This window comes from Sphaerodactylus townsendi, linkage group LG02 (assembly GCF_021028975.2).
Source record: "Sphaerodactylus townsendi isolate TG3544 linkage group LG02, MPM_Stown_v2.3, whole genome shotgun sequence".
In the NCBI taxonomy this organism is placed as follows: Eukaryota; Metazoa; Chordata; class Lepidosauria; order Squamata; family Sphaerodactylidae; genus Sphaerodactylus; species Sphaerodactylus townsendi.
In genome coordinates this window covers 8,976,896-8,994,764 of record NC_059426.1, presented here as the reverse complement: position 1 = coordinate 8,994,764, position 17,869 = coordinate 8,976,896, and the positions used below count along the sequence as shown (strand labels likewise).

At 49.3% G+C, this 17,869-nt stretch overlaps 1 protein-coding gene across 1 annotated transcript in view; it reads left to right on the top strand.

Annotated features, from left to right (window-relative positions):
* Positions 1-7,130: 7,130 nt before the first annotated feature.
* Positions 7,131-17,869, top strand: part of NAB1 (NGFI-A binding protein 1) — a 33,635-nt gene continuing 22,896 nt past the window's right edge. The window contains exon 1 of the mRNA XM_048483697.1: positions 7,131-7,475. Within this exon, the coding sequence (XP_048339654.1) occupies positions 7,263-7,475 (213 nt within the window). The 5' untranslated portion in view covers positions 7,131-7,262. The remainder of the gene's footprint in view (positions 7,476-17,869) is intronic.

The window sequence follows — 17,869 nt, the reverse complement described above, 5'->3', positions numbered from 1 at the left end:
ATAAGGCATCCCCCGAAAGTAAGACGTAGCAAAGTTTTTGTTTGGAAACATGCCCGACGAACAGAACACAGAAAAATAAGACATCCCCTGAAAATAAGACATAGGGCATCTTTGGGAGCAAAAATTAATATAAGACACTGTCTTATATTCGGGGAAACACGGTATATATATACACAGTGTTATCTTCATTTTAAATGTCAAAAAGTATTTGCGGCTCCAAGTGTATTCTTTTCCGTGGAAAACGGGTCCAAATGGCTCTTTGGGTATTAAAGGTTGCCAACCCCTGTCTTAGCCCAATTCCCCTCCTGCTTTTACCAGAGAAAGTGTGAAAAGAGTTGTTTGGCTAGGCACCTCAAGGTCGCAATAGGGATAGATGCAACCACCCCCCCCCCCCCCCGCCTCAGGCCAACAGGCACATCCTGTTTCTCTGAAGATGAGACTCCTCAGCACAGTAGAGTAGCGCCGAGGAGGGGGGTGCGCACGACACACCGGGCACGCACCTCTGCGGGGGCGGGACGGGGGCACATGCGTACCCTGGGTGCAGTTCCCCCTTGCTCCCCCCCTGCCTCAGGGTCACTAGTCTAGTTATCTACAATCGGTTTCAAAGCTATAAACATCAGAGGAGGAAAGGAGGGAAGAGAAAGGCCCTGTACATATCAATCAGGTTGATTATCAAGCAGGTTACATCAGAGTGTCCTTTGATCACCATGCTTCATTCCTGCCACCGTGGGTGCCATGGCACCTGCCAACACCTTTTTGGCACCCACAAGTGTTTCAAGAAATGGGAAGGGCTAAATAGGGCTCCTGCCCGCTTGGCTATTGGAGATCTGTCTGCATAGATTAAAATAATCACACTGTTGGTTGTGTTCTCTCACTGTTTCCCAGGGTATTTTTTCAAATCTGTTTTCTTATTCTGGCACATGGGTTTGCTCTATGCCTTTGTGCGTATGTGTGAATGGGTGCACCTCCAGTCGTGGCAATTTTGTGGTTACACCCAGTGGTGGGATCCAAACATTTTAGTAACAGGTTCCCATGGTGGTGGGATTCAAACTGTGGCGTACCGTCAATAGGGCTGGGCGGGGCACAACGGGGACGTGGCCGGGCATTCCGGGGGCGGGGCATTCCTGGGCGGGAAATGAATGCACGCAGGCGCAGGCTGCCACGCACGCCGGTGCACCTCCTGCTAGACTGCTTCAAGTTCTGCGCGCTACTGCTGAGAGGAGGGGCGTAACTAAGGCAAAAATCACGTGGCAAAATCACCAATTAGTAACCCCCTCTCGGCACACACAAATAATTAGTAACCGACTCTCGGGAACCTGTGAGAACCTGCTGGATCCCACCTCTGGTTACACCTACCAGCCTGTCTCAGAATTCCAAAGGGGCCCACAGGATTAAAAAAGGTTGGAGGCGCTTGGGGTACGGTGTCAGATTAGGGTCTTGAGAGACCTGGGTTCAAATTCCATCATCACCTTGAAACTGTCCTCGGATTACCTCAGATGACCAGATTCTCTCTACCTAACCAACCTTGAAAGGTTGTCTGGAGGTAGGGAGGACTATGTATGCCACGCCAAGAGGCGGGATAAAACGTGCTCCACACAGAGAAAGGTGTGTGGTATCAGTTTCAAGCGAACAAGTGTATCTCTAGTATCCAGAAGAATCCTTTCGTCCTTCAAAATAAGCGGTCTTCGCCTGAAGTTATCAACCTTTGAAAAAAAGTTCTCCAGTGATGCGTGGTGTGAGTGTGTGTGTTCAATCACACAATCACAATAGACCTTTATTGGCATAAGGTATACAAGCGTGAATATAGACCGTCATTAAATTTAAAAGAGTTGTCTATGAGTAATTTTACATTCTAAGATCACACTTCATTTATAAAAATATAATATAGATTAAAAAATTTTTGACCATTCCGTTGTACACGGAATTGTGACCAGATATAGTACAACTACACTTAAAAGGCAGGATTAAGATATTTCTAGCCATTCGTTATTCACAGCCTATATACTAAAAAGGTATAACCTTCCCCAGGATCTATAAATGGTATATACTAATTAATGCTATAAATTAATTAAATTTCCATTAAAATGCAATAAATAGCAATGAGCTCCTTGTATACACCTTCTATAATAACCCCGGAGTACCAGAGGTATAGAGTATTTCACATTTAAATATAATTTTATACTTGCGTATTTTACATACCTCTTAAGGACATGACTTGCAGCAAATCATTGGCTATTCTCCCAAGTGTAAAAGGATCATTACTGTGTAGCAATTTTGGGATTGATATTTTGGAAGGCACATTTCCCATTATCGGCAGTAATCAAGCTTCCCTCTGTGGGTTATATTTTGGGCAATAACATAAAATGTGTGTGTTCAAATACAGATTTGGGGAATTATTTGATACGGGGTTCTTTTCCCATCAGGAGAAAAAGAGATAAGAGGGCAATCTAAACAGAACAACAAGAGGAAAGAGGGTGTTACAAATCCTCTGTCTGTCCCAGTAGTAAAAATCCTGAAATCATTTTTATTGGGTGCTGTGTGGTTTCCGGGCTGTATGGCCGTGTTCTAGCAGCATTCTCTCCTGACGTTTCGCCTGCATCTGTGGCTGGCATCTTCAGAGGATTTGATGTTGGAAAAGCAAGTGGAGTATATATCTGTCCAGGGTGTGTGGGGAGTGTCCAGGGTGGGTGGGGAAACCTTGTCTACTTAGCGGGCTGACAACCAGGTCAATAGTTGAGGGCATCTGAATAGAAGTATGAGTAAAGGTCACTGGTGGGGAAGCATCTGAATAGAGAGGTTCCTGAGCCTTTGTTTTTTTGTTCATGGTTCATCCTACAGGAGTTGAGCCAGTCTTTAGTATTTTTTCAACACTGGCAGCCAAATGAACAGAACTTGGCTGCCAGTGTTGAAAAATACTAGGAGTCAAGACTGTGTCAAACCAGCTCCAATAATAAACACAGGATGACCACAGACAAAAGAGAACAAAGGCCAGGATATACTTCAAGTTCAGGATGCCCCACCAGTGACCCTATATTCCATTGACACTCCTAGGCTATAGTCTTCATTGTTACTCATAATTTCTATTCAGATGCCCTCAACTGGACCTGGTTGCCTTTGTTACCACAGACAAGGCCTCACCCACCCTGACACTCCAACAGATATACTCACTTGCTTTCCCAACATCAGATCCTCTGAAGATGCCAGCCGCAGATGCAGGCTTAAATGTCAGAGAGAATTGCCAGAACAACCATGCAGCCCTCGAAACCACACAGCACCCCAGTGATTCCGGCCGTGAAAGCCTGCGACAATCATTTTTATTGTTTATTTGTGTATGGGTACACGCTGTCAAATCACAGCTGACAGATGGCCATCTTGTAGGATTTTCTAGGCAACAGATGTTAGTGGGTAATTTCCCATTGACTGCCTCCGCGTCACAACACTGATCATTCCTGCAGGTCGCCCCTCCAAACTCTGACCAGGGCTACCAGTCAGGGGGCACCCCGTTTTAGGGATTTCTCCTGCCCTTCCCTCAAGGGATCCAGAGACGATCTACCTCATTAAAATGCATTAAATTAATGCGTTAAAATGCATTGATGCATTAAAATGCATTAAAATTAGAAGAATGTGTTATTAAAGAGAATTATTGAGCATGTTGAGGACGGAGGACGGAGCAAAGCCTGCTGAGGGAAAATCAGCATGGCTTTTGCAAAAAGTAGTCCTACCCTAATAAAAGGAAACACTTCTTCACGCCACGTGGGATTGGTGTTTGGAATCTGCTGCCACAGGAGGTGGTGAGGGCCACTCACCTGGATAGCTTTAAAAGGGGCTTGGGCAGATTGAGGGAGGAGAAGTCGATTTATGGCTACCAATCTTGATCCTCTTTGATCTGAGATTGCAAATGCCTTAGCAGACCAGGGGCTCAGGAGCAGCAGCCGCAGAAGGCCGTTGCTTTCACCTCCTGCATGTGAGCTCCCAAAGGCACCTGGTGGGCCACTGCGAGTAGCAGAGAGCTGGACTAGATGGACTCTGGTCTGATCCAGCAGGCTAGTTCTTATGTTCTTAAGGCCATTGCTTTCACCTCCTGCAGGTGAGCTCCCAAGGGCACCTGGTGGGCCACTGCGAGTAGCAGAGAGCTGGACTAGATGGACTCTGGTCTGATCCAGCAGGCTAGTTCTTATGTTCTTAAGGCCATTGCTTTCACCTCCTGCATGTGAGCTCCCAAAGGCACCTGGTGGGCCACTGCGAGTAGCAGAGAGCTGGACTAGATGGACTCTGGTCTGATCCAGCAGGCTAGTTCTTATGTTCTTAAGGCCATTGCTTTCACCTCCTGCAGGTGAGCTCCCAAGGGCACCTGGTGGGCCACTGCGAGTAGCAGAGAGCTGGACTAGATGGACTCTGGTCTGATCCAGCTGGCTTGTTCTTATGTTCTTATGTTCTCATCTTGCGCTCCCCCGTTTTCTCCTCACAACAACCCCCTGAAGTAGTTCAAGCAGAGAAAGAACAACCGCTGAAAGCTACGTGGTAGAACAGATGTTTGAATGTGAGACTCCCAGGTCTTAGTTGGACACACCATGCTGGTTTAATTAATTAATAATATTAAATTATGGGGAGAGGTGTGGCATGGTGGAGCCCAGTGGTGGCGAACCTATGGCACGGGTGCCAGAGGTGGCACTCAGAGCCCTCTCTGTGGGCACACGTACACAGAGTTCGTCATGTGATAATAATGTTATTATTTCAGAGAGATTATTAGCATTAAACCTAAGACCTAGCTTTGGGGTAGCAGTGTAGGTAACCCTCTTAAGCGCTACTAAACCCTACTGATTTTCATGGGAAGAACGAAAGCGTGATCCTTTACCTGGGAGTAAGCTCGGTTGCTGGCAATAGGGTTTGCTTCTGAGTGAACCCTCCTAGGGTCGTGATTCACCCGTTTGAAGCATTGCATAGTTGCTTCAAAGGCTTTTCAACACTACCACCAAACTTACTCCCTTGTGCAATGCACTCAGCTGCCAACCATTTTTCTAAACTAAAACCTCAGTATTCAGGTTAAATTGCCATGTTGGCACTTTGCAGTAAACAAGTGGGTTTGGGGTTGCAGTTTGGGCACTCGGTCTCAAAAGGGTTCACCATCACTGGTGTAGCCTGATCTTGTCAGATCTTAAAAGCTAAGCAGAGTTAGAGGGACCAGGAAAAAATGACCACACGGAAAAATGCCCACACAGTTGCGAGAAAGCTTGTATGACTGCAGTTAAGATTGCTTTTCCACACGCAGAGGTCAAAGGGTGTTATTTTCATCTGGGCCAGAGTCTCATCAGGAAAATCAAACATCTTGGCTTGGGGACTGAAAATGAAACCAATACCCTGCTGGTAGGGGCTGATGGGAATTGTAGTTCATGAACATCTGGAGAGCCGCAGGTGGCAGGCCAGATGCTTGCCAGGGAACCATGGACCAGACACACACTCTCCCAATTGGCCATGCTGGCAGGGGCTGATGGGAATTGTAGTCCATAACATCTGGAGTGCCAAAGGTTCGCCACCACTGGTGTAGCCTACCCCACAGTCGTTGTGAAGATAAAACGAAGGGGAGGAGAATGACGCACGGCGCTCTGGGTCCCCAAAAAGGCAGGGTATAAAATTAAGCAAACAAAATAGGTAATCAGGTCTGTTATTCTCACTCGGAAGTATAACACATTTCAATTAACTCTCACGGCTGAGCATGCAGGTCGGAGCCTGCACCAGAAGCTATCTCGTGCCAGCATGTGCGCCTCACGGCTACTGTCCAATACACACCTCTCTGGGAGAAAGGCACAGTGAACCGGGGGGATGCCATGACGTCTGAGCAGCTGTCTCAGCATAACACCGGAGCCTACAAGGGATAAGTCGGTTTACATGCAAGTCGAGCAGCTTTACGGCATGGCGAAACACAGCGGGTCGCATCGTTCCTTGGGGAGGAAACAGCCCTACCTTGGGCAGGATTTTTAAAAATGCATTATTCACATGAAGTAGGCTGCCCAGCGCACATGTTACTCATTCAAAAAAATCAACACTTTCTTTTGTATTTACTTGGGGAGGGGCTACCGGAGTCTGCTTAACTGAGCGGGACAGCATCTCCTCTGCAGCCTTTCCTAGATCCGCGTTTGCTTTTGCCGGGGGAAAAAGAAACTTTCCCAGATCTGTGTCTGCTCTCGTTGCAGAAACTTTCTCAGCAGGGGTCCAAAAGGGAAGGGATTCAGGAATCGGGCCCAAGAGGGACGCTGGCGAGAAAGCCCACCTGCAAAAAGAGAAAGGGGGCTGGGAAGACAAATGAACCAGACAACCCGCAAAAGTCAACTCCCGCTGTTAGCCAAAGTATCCCGGCTGGCGCTTCTGGGATGTTTTACGCACGGCCCTAAACACTCGAGGTCTCATGTTGGCACATGTTGCGATGTTTGTAGATCTCGATGCATGTTTCCTGTGGAGGTTTTCAAAAAACGTACAGGGTGTTTTGTTTTGGGTTTTTTTTTTTTTGCAATGGGCAAGAGTTAAGCACAGGGTGACAAAACGTCTTCCAACTTACTCCAGCTACTTTTTTAATATAATTTTTTACTGTCTCATTTGAATATGACATTATATATCAATGCTTTTCCTCATTCGTTTTCAAACAATACATTTCCCCCCCCCTTCCCCCTCCCCCCTATATTTTTTTTCATAGTTTTATCAAACAGCAGTAAGTTCATTCTTTGTCATCTTAAAGGGCCCCTTCCGCACCGGCAAAAGAATGCGTTTTCAAACCACTTTCACAACTGTTTGCAAGTGGATTTTGCCATTCCGCACAGCTTCAAAGAGCACTGAAGGCAGTTTGAAAGTGCATTATTCTGCATGTGCGGAATGAGCCCTTTTTCTCCCCTAGCTCCTCATTGACTCCAGCTTCTTTCATCCAGTCCGCGTACATTTACTCCAGCTACTGCGTTCGGCGAAGGGGGGGGGGGGGGCAGAGGCCCTCTCGGTGCGCTTCCTCGGGAGTAAGCGAGGAGGGAAGCGCGGTGCAAGGAAACGCTGGGCCAGATTCCAGGTTCGTTTGACCAGGTACGCGGCGGCACCTGGCGGAGCTCTCGGCCTCCGGAGGGCTGGGCTCCGCCAGGGCTCCTCGGGAGCCGGGCGGGGGCGGGCGGGCGGGAGGGCAGCGGGCCAAGCCGCAGCGGCCTCCGGCCTGAGCCACCCCCGCCAGGCTGTGCGTCACGCGGGCTCGGGATCTCCCCATGTGACGGCGCGGGAGGAGGCCCTGGATGTGCGGCGGAGGAGCGGGGAGGAGAGGGGAAGGGAAAGGAAGGAGGCGGCGGCGGCGGAGGAGGAGGAGGAGGAGGAAGAAGAAGAAGCGCCCGCCCCCCCGCCCCCTGCTGCTGCTGCCGCCGCTGCCGCTGCCCAGTGGCGCCCTCGGGGGCGGACGGGCCACGGAGAGGTGCAGCCCGGCCGGCAGCCGCCGCGCCAAAGCCGCGCAAGTAAGTCAGGCGCCCCCCCCCCCCATCTCCCTCCCTCCCGCGCCGGCCCTGCTCCGTCGTCACTTGGGGGCTCCTCCGGAGGAAGCCAGCCCCGGCCGGAGGGGCTGGACCCGGGGGTGGGGCGCGCTCCGGACAAGCTCTCCGCGCGCGCCCCGGGGGGGGCTTCCTCTCGAGGAAGCCCCCGACTGCTCGGTTGCCGGGGGCGTGCAGAAGGGCGGCGCGGAGTCCGGAGCCGGAAAGTTTGCTCCTCTCCCGAGGGCTCCGCGGCGCGCCCCCTTGGGGGGAGCGGGGTCGCTCCAGCGGGGCTTTGGAACCCACTGGCGGGGTTTTTTTGGGGGGGTGGGGGCGCATTCCGACGTGCGGCGGCTGCGGAGGACCCGTGTCGAGAGAAACTCGTGCGACGCTTGGAGCGGCGGGGGGGTGGGCAGTGCAGCGCGTGGGGAAAGGGCGAGGCGCGCGCCCGTGCGCCCCCCCCCCCACCCCCTGCCCGGTTTGGAGAGGGGCTCGCCGGCTGGGCTCGGAGCGCGCCGCGGGTCGAGGGCCGGGAGGGGCGGCTGCTGGGAGCGGAGATCGCCGGAAGGCGCGGGCGGGCGGCTGCGGGGGTGTGCCCCGGAGGGATCCGGCGCGCAAAAACAGGGGTTGGGAAGCGCGCGGGAGGCGAGGATCGCGGCTCCCTTGCATGGGGTGGGGCCAGAGGGGTTGGGGTGTTGGGATGCCAGCCTCCAGGTGGGACCTGGGGAGCCGCAGCTCACCCCCAGACTGCACAGAGCAGTTTCCCTGGAGGAAATGGATGCTTTTGGAGGAAGGGGGGGGGGCACTGTGCCATTGCCCCCCCCCCCCAGGCGCCATCCCCAAATCTCCAGGAGTTTCGAAAGCTGGATCTGTCAATCCTACCCCACCCCCACCCACCTGCCACACCCACGTCTATTGATAGGAATAGAATCAAAGCTTTCCTGAGGTTTGAATTAATTTATCAGTTTTCACCAGCATGGCCAATTGGCCATGCTGACAGAGGCTGATGGGAATTGTAGTTCCTGAACATCTGGAGAGCCGCAGGTTCCCTACCCCTGACATAGAACCATAGAGCCTATGCAAGAAATTCTGGGGAGGACATGAGTTCGAATCTTCCAAGAAGGACAGATATGGGCTGCAGCTGCTCTGGTTTGACTCTCTCAAGGCAGCCCACCAACTTCTCTAAGTTATAGCACAGCGGTGGCGAACCTATGGCACGGGTGCCAGAGGTGACACTCAGAGCCCTTTCTGTGGGCACGCGTGCACAGAGTTCATCATGTGGGTGGGGGGTGGAAAATCACCCCCCACACACACATATAGGCTAGCCTGGGTACGATCCTTTACCTGGGAGTAAGCTCGGTTGCTGGCAATGGGGCTTGCTTCTGAGTAAACCCTTCTAGGGTCATGATTCACCTATTGGAAGCATTGCACGGTCGCTTCACCAAGCTTACTCCTGAGTAACGTGGACCTCGGAGCCAACTGTTTTTTCTAAACGAAAACCTCAGTATTCAGGTTCAATGGCCATGTTGGCACTTTGCGATAAATAAGTGGGTTTGGGGTTGCAGTTTGGGCACTTGGCCTCGAAAAGGTTCGCCATCACTGTTATAGCATCCTAGAGTTGGAAAAGGCCATACAGGCCATCAAGTCCGTCCAACCTCCCGGGCTAAGCCCCACCTGGCTGTGGAAGCGTGCTGGGCCGGTTGTGTGTTTTTAGCCTAAACTACCTCGCTGGGTCATTGTGGAGAGGAAAGTGAAACCACGTCAGTCGCTTTGGTTCCAACTGTGGAGGAGGGCTGGGTGGGAATAAAGTATCCGCACGAGAAATGTAGCTGAAGATGGCGGGCAGATGAAAGCTTGGGCAGTAGCTGGCTCGGAAGGAGAGAATGAAGCAGGGGAAAGGGAGATGGTATGGGGACTGTCAGGAGAAAGGAAAGAGGAAATAGTGTGGGAAGGGGAACGGGAGGGGCCCTCCCCCATGAGTCCTTCCCCTCGAGTGGGCTGCGATTTCCATGCAGTCGCTGATCTACTGGATCCACCAGTGAGAGCTGCTGATCTCTAAAAAAAAAAAGATGTTGGGGAGCTGAACTTGATTTATTGGTATTAATTCATTTGCACCCTGCCTTTTCCCCTCAGCAGCAGTGGCGTAGGAGGTTAAGAGCTTGTGTATCTAATCTGGAGGAACTGGGTTTGATTCCCAGCTCTGCCTCCTGAGCTGTGGAGGCTTCTCTGGGGAATTCAGATTAGCCTGTGCACTCCCACACACGCCAGCTGGGTGACCTTGGGCTAGTCACAGCTTCTTGGAGCTTCCCCTTCAGCCCCACCTACCTCACAGGGTGTTTGTTGTGAGGGAGGAAGGGAAAGGAGATTGTAAGCCCTTTTGAGTCTCCTACAGGAGAGAAAGGGGGGATATAAATCCAAACTCCTCTTCCTCTTCTTCTTCTTCTTCTTCTTCTTCTTCATGGGGACCCAGTGTTTGCCTCCTGTTATCCTCACAACAGCCGTGTGGGGTAGGTCGAGCTGAGAGACTGTGCCCGTCTCGCCAAGCGAGCTTCTGTGGCACACTGAGGATTCGAATCCAGGTCTCTCAGACAGTAGCGTGACATTCGGAACCACTACACCACACTGGATAACCCATGTTTCTTGAGAGTGGTGTGCACGGCCACAATTATGTTGTTTGAACAAATTGAAAGATGGTTTTTAAAGACTTTTGGGGGCTTTATTTCCAGCATATACGGTTGTGTGCGGCAGAGTATGCTCTGCATACTTTGAAGTCACGCCCTTACTGGAACCGTAGCTGGCTCAATATTTTGGGAGGACACCCCCCCCCCCCCAGTTAAAAAACCGGCGATGGTGGTTTTCGGATTGTAAAAGGGAAAGAGTTCTTATTTATAAGATTGCACCGCAACCGTGGTGGCGCTTTCCTTACCCATTTCAGCCGGCCGGAAGAGGAGGAATTCTCCGGAAGAGGAGGAAGGAGAGGCCAGTGCCTGTCATTAGACAGTAGCTGATCAGTCAGCTGCCCTAAATATTTTTTAAATGTCAAGAGGAGAATCTTTACTTAGATCGGATCGTAGCGCATGATAGCGCAGATAGCATCAAAAGGTGGTTCCTCCTCTGCCAGGTGCTCAAGGGGCGCTATCAAAATATAAAGTGTGTCGGAGGAAGGCACGGAGCCGTACCTGCTGGCAGCAGAGGAGGGGATTCTCAGTAATGGGCTGAAATTACGGCTGGAGAAGTTCAGCAGAGGCGTATTGGGGGTGGGGGAATGGTGTCCCAGCCCCAAGCGCCCGTGCCCCATTCTGCTGTAGACCCGGCTCCTGCTGTCCCCAGGGCCTGGGGAGGGCAAAAGCCGGCCTGCACGGAGGCCGGGGGCACTCGGGGGGGCAGGGCTCAGTGGCCGTGGTTGACCTAGGCGGGCACCACGGCCACCTGCCACCGAACCTTGCCCCTGCCTCCCTGCAGGTTGGCTCCTGAGCTGGCCTGCAGGGAGGCGGTGGATTGCAATAGCTCATGGGCGGCTGCAGAATAATGTGCTGTCACCCCACGTAACTTTAACCTAGTATGTATACTGAGGGACATGGGTTACCCCATGTCCCTATAGCCGTGGTGGCGAACCTTTGGCACTCCAGATGTTATGGACTACAATTCCCATCAGCCCCTGCCAGCATGGCCAATTGACCATGCTGGCAGGGGCTGATGGGAATTGTAGTCCATAACATCTGGAGTGCCAAAGGTTCGTGAGCTCCCCTTTACTGGCAGTCTTTAAGCCGGGTCTAGACAAACACTTCCCTGGGATGCTCTAGGCTGCTTCTGCATTGAGCAGGGGGTTGGACTAGATGACCTTGACGGCCCCTTCCAACTCTGTGATGCCATAATTTAGAGGAGTTGGCGGGTTGCCTTGATAAATTCGAATTGGAGCATCTGCAATCCATACCTGTCATTCTTTGAAGATCCAAACTCATTTCCTCCCCGGAATTTATTTCGCAGTTTGCAAAAAAAATAAATTAAAAATTGCTGCATCTTGCTCTGCAAACCTTTTAGAAAACAGACCTGCTTTTGTGTGTGTGTGTGTGTGTGTGTGTGTGTGTGTGTGTGTGTGTGTGTGTGTGTGAGTGGTTGTTGTTGTTGTTGTTGTGTTTTGGCTCAGAAGGGAAATGGTTTGCTTGCCCCCCTCCCCCTGGATCCTAAATTTGGAAATAACCCGATCCGTTTTAACAGTTCTTGCTGAACAGTAAGTGTGCCTTCAATTTACATGGACATAATTTCTGTTAAAGTGGTTGCTGAGCCAAGGAATTTGATGAAGAGGAATCTGATGTATGTTTGGGAGCCAATTTAGGTCCTTTTACTATGATGTTTTTATTTTATTTTGAATAAACGCATTTGTATTTTTGCTACATAGCAGTGTCCATTTTAAAAGGCCCGGTTTTATCTTAACCTTTTGGTTCTTTTCCTCTGGTACTGAGGTTAAGTTTTTGACCCTTTTTCCTGTTGGCAAAGGAATTGGGCACTGTGCTGCTGACAATTTATTTGCTAGATTCAACACGTACTATCCAGCTTGATCCAAAGCAATCCTATATTGTGATATCTAATACTGGAATATTAAAGAACGTAAAGGCTTCTTTTCAATAATATCGGGGCGAATGTTAGCTGGTGAACAGCGCGACTGTAAGAAGAGTTACTCCGTTCTAAGCTCATTGATTTCGGTGGGGTTAGGCTGGATTAACTCTGCGTCGAATTGCGTTGTGCCTCTGCATAACTAGCACTGTTGAAATAATCTTTTAAAAACCTTGAAGCTGTTAGAAAAGTTGCTGGCTTGATTTCGGAGCGGAGGTTTCTTTTTGAGAAAACAGCAGTTAGGTAAACATGCTCAAAGACAATATTAAAGGGCAGTGCAGATAGTAATAATAATAGGTTTTGATTCCTATCCCTGCCTTTCCCCCTTCACTAAATATTTAAAAGTGTGCTCTGTGGAGGACTTGGCTATATAAAGTCCCATTAGTGTAAAAATGATCTCTGCGTAATAATGCTTGTAATTAAAAGCTTTTGATCGCCGTTCTCGTGCTGTTACGGTACCAGGAAGCAGGCACCGATTCTCAAAGCCCACGGTTGCCCTAAATTTCTCTTGCAGTTAACTTAACTTCCTGTCGCAGGTATATAGGAGAAAGTTTGTGTAGGTAGGGCGTTTGCGTTCCTGCCCTCCAATCATGCCTTTGGAGCTTGCTGCCCTCACCCAAGTTTTCCTGCAAGCGTGCGTGTTGAGCTCTGAATAGAAAGGGGAACGAAAAGCGTGGCCAAATTAAAAATGGAACTAGGGCTGGGGGGCCGGCAAGCCGACGGACATCCTTGCGAACACGGGAAGACCTCTAAAATCAATTCTTTGTCTTCTGTCCTTTCTCCCACCGTGGAAATCCATATTACAGCCCGATTCGGGAAAAGCTAAATGCTGACTTGTATGTGTGGAAACGTCCCACTTGCAGCGATGCAAAAGTATTTATCCTAAGCCACAGCAAGGTGGGCATTTCATCTTAGCCTCCAAGGGGAGGGAGAGATGCGAAGTGCCGGCCGGTAGAGATTTATTGCAGAATTGAGATGGTAAAGAATGGCACACGCCGTGCCTTTCGAGAGGACCATATTTCACTTATAATACCCTTGTCCTCCGCCCAGAATCCAGGGAAGAACTGGTTAACACTTTTCCATCCCACCCCTGCCGCCCACGCCGAGATTTCTCTCTAGTTCTTCGCCCACATGGAAGCCACATCACAACAGCCAAACCCCCTCCCTGTAACCTTCACTCCACAGCCTTCGGTTTCCCTTCATCCCAGACGGATAGGAATGGACGCCTTCAAGATTTCTCACCTCCCTTCTGACCCGGCGAAAGGATGTAAAGCAAAACAAAGAACGCCAGCTTCGCCGCGATGAGAATAGTTCTCTGAGTCCAGCCAAGTTCCTCTCGTTCTTGCAGGTCTCAGAGCCGTCGGGTAAGTTAGGCTCGGAACAAATTGCTTTTGTGAGGGCCAAGTAATTATGCGCCCCTCTTTCTGTGCATGCGAGGATGACGGACCCCTTCCAAGAGGTGACGTTCCTTCCTTCTCGGGACAGGAAAAAAAAATATTCCTTAGCTGTCATCTTCAAAATAGGGAGGGGTCTGGAATTTCTCTAGCTCCACTTGTCAAACTTGAGCAATCTACCAACTGAAATCAATTTCAGGATTGTTTTCCCTCCAACTCGGTTCCCGCCCCAACAATTATTATTATTTTTTAGTACGACTTTGTATGTTAGCTGGGACTAAGATCCAGATGGGTAGCAGAAAACCCCAAACCCTTCCAGCCCCCCAAACTCTTCTTCCCTATCCTGGCTGTGGTTTTTTTTTAAAAAAAAATATTCTTCCTTCCCCTTTATTAAGATAAATTTAGATTGGGCGAGAGAGATTAGGAATTGGGAAATCGTCTTGTCTGGGAGTTTCATGCATTGGCTTAGCGAATTAGGTATGAGTGAACATAACACGTTTTGAAAGAGATACCAGAAGTTTCCCTAATATAAAGATACAGTGTCTTATATTTTAAGACAGTGTCTTATATTAATTTTTGCTCCCAAAGATGTGCTATGTCTTATTTTCAGGGGATGTCTTATATTTCTGTATTCTGTTTGTCAGGCATGCTTCCAAACAAAAACTTTGCTACGTCTTACTTTGGGGGGATGCCTTATATTTCGCACTTCAGCAAAACCTCTACCACGTCTTATTTTCCGGGGATGTCTTATATTCGGGGAAACAGGGTAGCATGGACTGATTTTATTGTTGTGAAACTTGTACCGAAATTATTTTAATGGTTGACCACCCTGAGCCCAGCTTTGTGCCGGGGTAAAGTGCTTGGATCACATTTAATAAAACAAGCAAATAAAGAAAATGTTTTGAGTCCAGGGCACCTTTAAGACGGACAGAGTTTTATTCTGGGTGTAGGCGTGCACACGAACACTGACACCAAGAATAAAACTCGGTTGGTCTTGAAGAGGTTATTTTTTCCCCAGGCACCGGTTGGGATTCCGCACATCTCTTATTCAAATGGTCCTTCCTACACGGTTTCAATTTTGTATGAACGAAGGCTTGATTCCCCCCCTCCCAAGAGTGTGATCCCCCCCCCCCAAGCTTTTGGGAGAGTTTAAAAAGCAGTTTAAGGACTGGTTGTGCGTGTGGGGGGAGGAGCTACTGAGAAGGATCATAGTGCTTTGCTGAGTTAATTTACAGAGTTTCTCCTCTCCATTATTCCCAACTTGGATGGCTCCCCGCCGCATGGCTGAACCGCTTCCCTTCCTGAGCATTTTGCTAGAGGTGATTAAAAAGAAACTGTCCCTGGGCCCTGATCAATTTTGCTGGATCCATTCGGCAAAACGGTCTCTCCGTTCCAAATGTTTCCCTCTTCTCCCCTTCCCAGGAAATGCCCTGCTGTCAATAAATTACTAAAACAACCTTACACATTTGCGAACCGTCCCTTGGCACACGGACCTGCATCTTGTGCGGTTATTCATTCATTCATTCATTCATTCATTCATTCATTCATTCATTCATTCATTCATTCATTCATTCATTCATTCATTCGATTTGATAAACCGCCCTACCCCCGGAGGGCTCAGGGCGGTGTACACAACAGATAACGATACAATAAAACAAATCGAATAGCCCCAATTAAAATATACAAACCCTTAAAACTTATAGCGGTTATAGAGGCTGCTCTGCCAATAGGAAGCTGTTTGCAGGTTGTCGCGTGGAGCGCTTGCTTTTGGCCCACCAGTCCAGGCGTCACGTGGAAAAGCTGACGTTCCCTTTTTGGTTTGCCACTCCACAGCTTGGCGTTTCTGACCGTCGTGTTGTGGCCTCTGGGTTATTTGAACAAAGTCGTTCTAATGTCTGAGGTGGATGCGGCAGGTGGTCTTTGCTCCATCCTTTGGAAGTTTGATTCATCAAGTTGTGACTCTCTCCCTCTTGAGGAGTCCTACTGGCACTCTGCCATATTAGCTGGTTGTTTATTAGCTGGTTATTTAGAAGAAGAAGAAGAGTTTGGATCTATATCCCCCCCTTTCTCTCCTATAAGAGACTCAAAGGGGCTTACAATCTCCTTGCCCTTCCCCCCTCACAACAAACACCCTGTGAGGTAGTTGGGGCTGAGAGAGCTCCGAGAAGCTGTGACTAGCCCAGGGGTCTGCAACCTGCGGCTCTCCAGATGTTCATGAACTACAAATCCCATCAGCCCCTGCCAGCACGGCCAATTGGACTACAATGTACTACAATTCAGCCCCTGCCAGCACGGCCAATTGGACTACAATGCACTACAATTCCCATCAGCCCCTGCCAGCATGGCCAATTGGCCATGCTAGCAGGGTCTGATGGGAATTGTAGTCCATGAACATCCGGAGAGCCCCAGGTTGCAGACCCCTGGTATAGCCCAAGGTCACCCAGCTGGCGTGTGTGGGAGTGTACAGGCTAATCTGAATTCCCCAGATAAGCCTCCACAGCTCAGGCGGCAGAGCGGGGAATCAAACCCGGTTCCTCCAGATTAGAATGCACCTGCTCTCAACCACTACCCCACTGCTGCTCTCCTATTAGCTGGTTATTTACCTCATACTTCGAGTGTTGTTCAGCTGGTTCTCCTCCATCCTCTCCTATCCAGTTGCCTTCTCCTTGTTTCGGTGGGAGGGGGTTGGACTCAACGTCCCTTGTGGTCTCTTCCAACTCTATGGTTCTTTCTGCTTTGAGTAAAAGGTCAGCAGCTAGCCTTGAAGGGGAGCATCTGGTTTTGAAGGGGTGAGGGTGGTCCAAAACCCACAAAATCTTGGAGGGCGATTGCACATTAAAATGTTTTGCACCGTTGGGCTGGTGCCCGGAAACTTGACAGCTCTTCGTTAATCGTGTTCTCTCGGACACAAGTCTTGCGACTGTAACTGGTGTCAATTTGGAAAGATGTTTTTAAGATGGCAGATGAAGGAGAAAGGCGTAAAGCCGAAAGTGAACCCATGGATTTGTCTTGGTCCATCAAAGTCAGTATTGCCGACTCTGACTGGAAGCAGCTGTCCAGCACATACATCTCCAGTTCAGAAGCTGTTGACGGTTCTGTTTAATTTTAATTTGTAAATAGAAATTTTAACTGATGAGCTCTGAATTTATTCTGGGCTATTGCATCTTTTTAAAATTACAATATTTCAACTTTTGCCCCCCCCCCCCCCTTTTGTTACTGGGATGTGAGATTAGATGTGATCTTGGAGACATTCATGTTCAATCTCACAGAATGTCTTCTGTACATCGTCAGGTGCGACACTTACAATTGTACACATTAACACATAGGGCTTGATTTAACTCGCTCCTATCTTTCTAATTACATGTATTGGCATATCTAGACTTTGTAGGATTTCGGGGATAGGGGAGGGAGAGATTGCAGCTTGTTTTTAAAACACTTTCCTGAAGTTTAGTTTGATCCGCTTGTGGCTGTACATCTATTGTAAAATATTTCTCAGTTTGACGGTTTAATAACTGCAAGATGTAACTGTCACAGAAGAAGAGTTTGAAGAAGAGTTTGGACTTCTATCCCCCCCTTTCTCTCCTGCAGGAGACTCAAAGGGGCTTACAATCTCCTTGCCTTCCCCCCTCACAACAAACACCCTGTGAGGTAGGTGGGGCTCAGAGAGGCCCGAAGCTGTGACTAGCCCAAGGTCACCCAGCTGGCGGTGGGAGTGTACAGGCTAATCTGAATTCCCCAGATAAGCCTCCACAGCTCAGGCGGCAGAGCTGGGAATCAAACCCGGTTCCTCCAGATTAGATACACGAGCTCTTAACCTCCTACGCCACTGCTGCTCCTTAAAGATGCTGCTGCTGCTGCTGCTTAAAGATTCTGCTTAAAGATTCTGTTAAGTGTTAAAAGATCATCGGGACCCAAAACTTCATTTCTGGAATTAAGCCCCCATTCTGTAATTTAAAATTGTTGAACCCAAAAGTGTTGGTTAATTGTTTGAGTGAACTTGAGCTGGTACCGAAGTAATTGATAGGTTAGCTGTTATCTCACAGGATCCGATTTAAGCAGCAGATCGAACATTGGAAGCATATTATTCGCAGCAAGCTGTCTTGGAAAAGCTAGCAATATGCTTTGAACAGTTTTCTCTCTCTTTGCGGGTACAAAATTGGAATATGGAGGCCATTGGGATGGTTATTTTGTAATTTTGCAGGTGCCCCATCTTTGAGTGACTATATCAAAGGGCTTTCAAGGCAAATGAGAATCAGAGTGGATTGGTTGTGGCCTTCCTCTTTAGATCCTCCCTTCCGAGCATTGACCCTGCTTGGCTTCCACGATCTCATGAGGTCAGGATGTATTATGCTGCCTCCCATCCTGAGAGCCAGC